The sequence below is a fragment of the Brienomyrus brachyistius genome, chromosome 13 (assembly GCF_023856365.1).
Source record: "Brienomyrus brachyistius isolate T26 chromosome 13, BBRACH_0.4, whole genome shotgun sequence".
NCBI lineage: Eukaryota > Metazoa > Chordata > Actinopteri > Osteoglossiformes > Mormyridae > Brienomyrus > Brienomyrus brachyistius.
In genome coordinates, this window is record NC_064545.1 from 16,330,982 (window position 1) to 16,339,200 (window position 8,219).

At 42.5% G+C, this 8,219-nt stretch overlaps 1 protein-coding gene across 3 annotated transcripts in view; it reads right to left on the bottom strand.

Moving 5' to 3' along the window:
* LOC125706193 (transcription factor 12-like) overlaps positions 1-1,358 on the bottom strand; it is a 66,021-nt gene extending 64,663 nt beyond the window's left edge. For 2 of the 3 annotated variants that reach the window (XM_048972769.1, XM_048972768.1), the window contains exons 1-2: positions 1,172-1,358; positions 128-220 (exon numbers count right to left, since the gene is read on the bottom strand). In XM_048972769.1, coding sequence (XP_048828726.1) covers positions 128-199 — 72 coding nt within the window. In that variant the 5' untranslated portion in view covers positions 200-220; positions 1,172-1,358. The remainder of the gene's footprint in view (positions 1-127; positions 221-1,171) is intronic. The other variant, XM_048972770.1, reaches the window with a different exon arrangement.
* Positions 1,359-8,219: the final 6,861 nt, after the last annotated feature.

Sequence of the window (8,219 nt, forward strand, 5' to 3'; positions counted from 1 at the left end):
CATGGTCATTTTGGCACCTAGAATCAAGCTTTGTCACTTGATTCTACATTGTTCAATTGCTCCAGTTTCAAGGAAACAAACAGGCATGAAATAAGAAGTGCAGGTGACGTATTGAACAATGTCCTACCGCGCTAAAATCCAGCAGATCACTCAATTCCTTATCTGTTCCGATAGCGGCAATCCGCTGCTGAGGGTTCATCTCGGCGATCCTGAACTACACCTAGAAAATAAGGACATTTCTTCATTTCCAGCAGAATTTTTAAACCCTTTCCATCAAACGAGCCCATAAACCCGGAGTGTACTGCAATGCAAACGTCCGATTCAATATTCCCGAAGACAAACTCAAGACCACAAAATACGAGACACCAACAACCCAATACTGCTACAGTGCCATCTCTCATATATATGAAAGGTAAAAGCATTACCATTAACCAAATAAAACTAATAAATTAATTGATCAAAAAGTTATACCGAAATACCGAATCCGTAAAAATCCGGCGAGGACCCCAGGATGAGTGAAGCTCTGGTCAGCCGAAGCGCCGACGGGTATCCGCTTTTCGGTATCCTCTAACCGCAAAGAGAGTCCCCGAAAGGCGACTCGGTGCGGGAATATGTCCGGGGAACGGCGGGTGCTTATCCCGACCCGGGAACACAGAAGGCAAAGACGGAACGCCGGAGGGCGGCGTGCGGAAAAGACACAGCCGCCCGACCGCTGTCACCCGACACGGCGACCCCGTCACCTTTCTGTGCGGCACGGGCAGCGACAATAATAACAACAAGAATTGTAACAACGGCAACAATAAAACTGCGATAATAACCACCCGTGAGCACGAGCGTGAGCGCGGCTCGCCCCCCGGCGGACTTTAACGCCCATTCCCGGCTCCAAGCGGCCAGTGAACTCGGCTCATCCCCAACATTTGAGGATTAACCCCCCATCGGCTTGGCGAGATAAACAGCGAAATGCGAGGCGAACGAGTTACTTCAGCTGCAGGGAAGTCATTAATAAAGGGCCAGAAACTGGCGAAGCGCCCGCTGACATAGAGGTGCAAAGCGGAGCCGGAGAGCGCGGCGGCCGCCGACCCCTCACTCGCGGCGGCTCGAGCCTTTTTGTATCCCAACTTCTTTCACCCAGTCCGAAAGCCCCCCTTTTCCCTAACATCCAATATTTTACCTTTTTCGTTTAAAAATCCAACTAGGGCGATCGGATACAATAGCGGGAGCGATGTTTTTCCCCTCCTGGCGGCTGACAGGCTTTAGAGTCGAGGTGTTTCCAGTGATATTTAGCCAAATATTCCCCGACCGTAACTTGCGAGTTTCCCTCAGGCGGACATTTTTGCTTTGCAAACCCTAACATCACGTTGACGTGCGGCGCTGTATCCCTCCGCCGAGCTAGATGTGTCTCTTTTAACCCCTGAGTGAGTGACAGGCTGCGCGAGAGAACGGGAGCGCGCCGCTCTTACGTCGTTTGCAACGCCACATGGATGGCCTAGTTAAATGTCCAACAACTTGTATTTGGTTCGATGCATATGTGAACAAGTCCACTGACTAATTCATTTTGTTTCCCCACAAATAAACTCATGCATTCCACATATAATTGAGATTCCATATCTTAGGTCCACTTCTCGTTCACTTTTATCTAGCAGATGCGAATAGCGCATTTTCGCTACATTATTACTATACTACCACATCACTTTTACATTACATTACTTCCAAATAAATAGTACGTTTAATTAAAATATTACATAGGCTTTGAATGTGTATAAGCTTGTGTGTACAATCTGTACAATATGATTTTTACCTACAGATATATCTGCCATGATGTGCATGGCTCAGTGAGTCAGGCCTGTGATCAGAAGGTCGCTGGTTTGAATCCTGTCCTCAGCAGTCTTCTGTCCGCTGTTGACCCTTAATCAGCAATGACCTACGGAGCACTGGAAAAATGGCTAAACCTGCACTCTGACATAAAGATTCTTTTTGATCTGCATGTATGTCTGTCTTAGAGGAGTGAAAAATGTTATATGGAAAAATCATCCATTTTCCATACCCACTGCTGGCCCTGTAAGCGACATAGGTGAACTCCCCAAACGCCATTTGATTAGGGGGCGCAAGAGAGAGACTAGGAAAAAAATCAGAAGGAACACCTCTGGTGACATTACAGTTATTTAAACTAGTTTTAATGTTTCGCTACTTTTCTTGAGAAATGGGTGTTTGCTGGTTAGCAGCCAGACACCCTGTGCTGCTGAAATGTTTAATAGAATACTAATGATACTTTATTCATCCCTGTGGGGAAATCCTCTTTTTTGCCTTCCACATCTTGCATTCAGTGACACACATGTAGGTGAGAGCTAGTCTGTCAGTAAGGAGCAGCCTCCTGCAGCGGCTGGGGTGGGGTGGGGGGTTAAGGGCTACGCTCAAGGGCTCACAGACATGATTATTCCATGGGAGCTGGACTCAAACCAGCAACCTTCTGATCACAAGCACTGAGGCTTATCCCACTGAGGCACACGTTGATTAAACAGGCAAGATTTTTTTTTTTTTTTTTTGCTGTTGGAGGTTGGTTGGCGCTCAGTAGGACACCCAGAGAAGGCCCTACCCATCACAGCAAATGTGGAGGAAATTTGCATGAACCTTGCTCCGTTTTTGGACTGCATCAAAACAGCCACTGTGCCACAGTGCTACAAGCACACACTAAAGCATTCCAATGTTTTAAAAGCATTTATAAATTTCTATCTATCTATCTATCTATCTATCTATCTATCTATCTATCTATCTATCTATCTATCTATCTAATCTTTAGCCTACATGTGCAAATGACAAATAAAACATCATGTAATTTCATAACTACAGAATCTGGAGAATCAGAATTCATGTCGAACACAGTAATTTCATATGGTGCATTTTGGGTAAATAACAAACGTGATCAAATTTCTTTTGAACATAAGACGGTTGAAACCTACATTTCGAGCATCAATTTGTGCTTCACGTGTAAGTATATGACAGCTGATCATGGATAGAAGCGTTGAAATATGAACGTTCTGTGTGAAAATAACGCCTCGGACAACTTTTTAGTTAGTTAAAATTAATATCATTCTCTGAAATACAAACAATACACGGGGACTATTTTTCCTTCCGCCTATGCGTAAAGCGAAAAGCGGCGCGCCGCCTTCACTGTTTTGCTGTCAGTGGTTGACAGCGGATTACTGGCCGGCTTTACAGCAGATCCGCAATCCGACTTGGAGGGGATTTACCCACGATCGATAACCACGTCGGACATGAAGATGGGTTCGGCCCATGATAGAGTTGCATGACACAGACAGTTATGAATATGTGTCGGGTGTTAATAATGCATAGCTTGTTGCATTTACCGTATATGGCGTGGATAAGTTGTAATAAATGATCCGGTTGAATATGCTATGTTGGAGTTTGAGTTACCGCGATTATTAGTTCAATCTAGTGCTTTTTGGACGCCAAATAATAGTCTAATGTGCAATTTGTCTGATAGATTTTAATGCTTTTGCAGGCTCGGTGTTGCTGTAAGTAGCCGGCGATTCGTCCGTTTTCTGGGCATAATCGGCTACATCATACGGGGATAATTTCCTCGGGGGTTCATTCACCTTAATTGGTTAGATCTGGTTCGTTAGGTATAATTTAATTTGGTGTTATATTTTGTTTAATTTTATTAATTATTAATTTATTAATTGATAATTATGTTGTTATCTACAAATTATTAAATACTGATTTGTTCTACATTATTCTTACATTCTTGCCTTGTCTGTTTATATAAGCTTAAATAGATTAATATAATAGATTCATATATTATATGTGTTTTAAATCGTTGCACATTTATAGTAAATTTAAGATTAGTTATATTTGCTGCAGTTAAAGATTTATTTTCAAGCCATAAAATTTACGAAGTTAATTTCTATGAATAATGTGACCCGCGTTTTGATCGATTCTCACTACCTATACATCTGCAGCTACCCAACTGTATGTGGTAATTGTCATGTAGTCCACTGCCTGATTAAATTCATATAAATAAATTGATGATACCACAGCACAAGAACAAATAGGTGTAACCGCATTTGCATGACACTGGGATTAAACTGATATAGAATAAAGTTTTATTTCCGTGCATTTGTGCGGAATTTGAGATATTTCAGTTCCATATTATCTACAGTTGTACAGTTTTGAACGTAACTAACGTCCAGTTACCCATCTAATATTAAAACCACTGTTTAAAAACCTCCAGAAGTGGAAAAGGTGAGAAACTGTCCATTTACTCTCTTGTTTGAAAAATGCAGAGCGCCATCTGTTGGGTGATTTATATATTACTGCATTTGCCAAATGTACTATATTAAGGCGACCAAGTAAAGCGCCACCTGTTGTATTAAAGGATGTATAACTACCGCGCAAAAACCTATATTCGGATAAAAGTATTAAAACTAACCAAGAAAATATTGCAATATACTTAACTTCATATATATTTGACAAATAGTCTAGCCTTGGCCCACGATTCACTATGAAAATAATGTTTAACCTTATGAGTGCTTAACAATGGCGTGGTGTGTAGTTTGGCAGGTTAGGGACCTGTGTCCCTTACAGGTAGGTTGTTGTTTCAGATCCCAGGACTTGCAGAATAACCACATCACCATTTGGCCTATCAGCAAAGCCTAGAATCCTAGGTTTGGGTAAACGTGTCTGGTTAAAAAATAAATGTATCGTAAATGCACTATATTAACAATAGTTCAACGACAAAGGTTGTTAATATGCTAAATATTTTTATGAACATTTTATAAGATGATTTTTTAACAACAAATGACAAGCTTCCTGTCCCTTGGGGGCGATTCATCAGTAGTTGTTTTTTTAAATGAAAATTATGAATATGATTACTGATTCTAACACATCAGGAACAACCACAGCATCTTACAAACAACAGCTGTTTCAAACTCTGCATTGGAACAGATACAACAGAGATATATTATTATGTAAAATTTCATTCAGTCAGCTGATGTCTGTACATGCAGTCTTTCACTGCAGGCTGCATTTCGTGTATGTTTTACTAAATGTGTTTTATTAACACAATAACATCCATCCATCCATCCTCCTCATCCATCCATCCATCCATCCATCCATCCACCATCTTGCCATTTTTCTTCCTGAGGGTTGCAGGGGACCCTGAGCCGATCCCAGGCAGTAACACAATAAGTTCTATTATAATGAATTCGATTAGCATTTTATTCATTGGAAGCTGCTTTTTCCCAAAGCAACATGCAAACGAGGAAACACAGTCAGACCCTGTAGAACCTGTAGAGTCCCTGTAGAGCCTCGCTTAAGGGCCCCATGGTGACATCATGGTGACATCACTCTGCTGACCTTCTAGTCACATGGACGGCAGCCTAACCAGCTAAGTCACACATATAACTAACTTATAACGTAAATGAACGAGGCCTATCAGCCAAACGTGGAACCAAAGATAAAAAATGCCTGAAGACAAGAATTCATACAAATACATCATATTCTATGAATTTCAGGCTCCTTCTCACCCTCGCCTGTGCATTACTAACTGTGTGGCATTAAGTACGCAGTTTGAACAGCCTTTCGCTGTGGACTGCAGGTACACGGTAATTATCATTGATTTTTATCTCAGTTCGCAGGGATTGTATTGCCATGGGGAAAACGAAAGTCTGGTGAGCTCTAGTCTGGCTGCCCTGGAGGTTGTTTATTTACCAAATATTATGGAGACTGTGACATCATAACATTTTCATCACATGATATGTTTATATTTGAGACTGGGCTTTATATATACTCAAAAACCTATACCATCTACTTACCATCCATCCTTCCATCCATCTATTCATCCATATATATGGTAACAGCAAAATATGTGGATCAGAATAACTGCAGATCATATTCTCTGGATTAGTTTTCATTAACTTCAGGCTTTGGTTACTTTGCTTGTCATCAGTGCCCCCCAAAAACACAAACCCAGTTGTATTAATAAGGCAGATAAATGACTGAAAGAATGTTGATTTCCATAATGTAGGATGTCGGCACTTTTAATCCGGCGTGAATAGGAAGAGGTGAATTCGGGGCCCAAAGCAGACCGCCGTGAACGTGACCGCAGAGATAAAGACCACTGGTATTTTCAGCATAAATATTAGGTCAACAAGCAGACGGCAGTTTTCAGACCATGTCTAGAGAAAAGTAACATTCAAATGATGACCCATTACTCATCATGATGGTGATGAGGATGATAATGATGTTTATAATCAATTATATTATTGCACCTAGAAATGTATTATAACTCTTATATTTAATGGTACTGTGATGGGTGTAATATCAAGCATAAAATCATTTTACCTTTTTTGATAAATCATTTATTAACGTTGAGCCCAGTTAGGGGACGGCATGCATTTGGTCCAGAGTCAACATGAAACATGTTGTGCCTTCCTGGTTACCAAGAATTACACTGCATCTCGGCTTCGCCTCTGCTGGGACTCTGCTGCCGGGTGAAACCTGCCTCACTGCTCTTCCGAATCGGAATGGGTACGTCCTAGGGCAGAGGTGGGTAATCTCACCCGCAAAGGGTGAGTGCAGGTTTTTGGGGTAACCTTTAGGTCAGCTGCTCAAACCCAGGTGTGAGGACTCTTCAGCCAATCAGTCCTCTAATTAGTAATCTAATTAGGGAGTCACAGCAAAAACCCGCACACACAGCGGCCCTTTCTGGGTAAGATTGCCAACCCCTGTCCTAGGGGATATGTGGAGGGGCAAACAACTGAGTGTGTGGAAGAAATGAAAAGTCCCGATCGCAGTGCGTCATCTGAGAGCGTGACGCAGACTTCTGCACAGGGAACTGTGCAGAATATTGATTATATTCTCTTAAGGGGCCCGAAGGAGCAGATTCAGGGGCCAACAGGGGCGCTTGAGTATGGCAAATTATAAACTATATGTTTGGGGAACATTATGCGATAATGAAGTTTTACTCACCACCACCCCCCCCACCCAAGCCACAAGGGCCAAAGGTGGCATTTTGTGAGGGAGCACAGAATTTTGATCCACACCCCCCCCCCCGAATGGGAGGATCTCCCCCCACATCCCTGTAGAACTACAGCGCCGACTTACTTTAGTTATTTGTTACTCTCCGGAGCCATAATGTATGTTAATCCTATAAAACAATACTTCTGTTTGCAGTGTTGGGTCCTTGTTTTTCCTTGATAACAAAGTCTGACAGTTTGAATTAAAGCCAAGGAGGCTGAATGAGAGACGTCCTTCCCAACCATTGGCCAGCTAAGCTTCACCCAGCAGAACAAACGAAAGATTTTAATTTGAAATAAATTGTCATTTTCTGATGCGTAATGCGGTTTGCGCAGGTTCAGCACCTTTTTACATATATATATATATATATATATATATATATATATATATAAAAAAAGAGATTGACTGCAAGTCATACCACAGGCATCTCAGCAAGGAGCTGCATTTTAAAGTGCATTTAAAGAAAATATGGTAACGTGATTGTGTTTTGTTACATGCATATAATAATCGGCCCTCATAAACCAGTGAGACCTCCTCATCATTTCAAAGTCGGGACATGAATAAACTGCATAAACGCACAGTGTGAAAAATTTGAGTTGGAGACCAACCTAAGTGGGGTGGAGAGCTGGCAGCGGGGGGCAGCGGGGGGCAGCGGGGGGACGGCAGGGATGTCACGAGTCTCCGCTGTTCAGTGAGTTCAGCCTCAGAAGACTCACTCAGTGAAAGGTTCTTAGGGAAGCCCGCAATAGCGTTTCCAGAGAAGACAAAGTCTCACCCCAGGAAGCACCTGCTTCTTTTTCAGTCGAGGTGCCGCTTGCAGTGCGCCTCACGACTGTCACTGGCTGTCTAGTGCAGTGTTTCCGAACATGGTCCTCGGAGACTCCGAGACGGTCCACGTCTTTACTCCCTCGCAGCTCTCGGTAGGAGCAAAAACATGGACTGTCTGGGAAGTCCCTGTGGACCGGGTTGAGAAACACTGCTCTGGCGTGCCAAGGTGAACAGGACTGGAGCAGAGCTACCTGGGTTGCCTTCAGAGCACAGACTAGGACTCAGTGATGTATCAAAGGGCTTGTAAATCTCACACCCTCTCATCTAAATAACGTGAAATAAAAAGAACCCAATCTCAATTCCAGTACATGCACAAGTACTAGCTTGATTTAAAAGTAGTTTGGCTAAAATCAGCT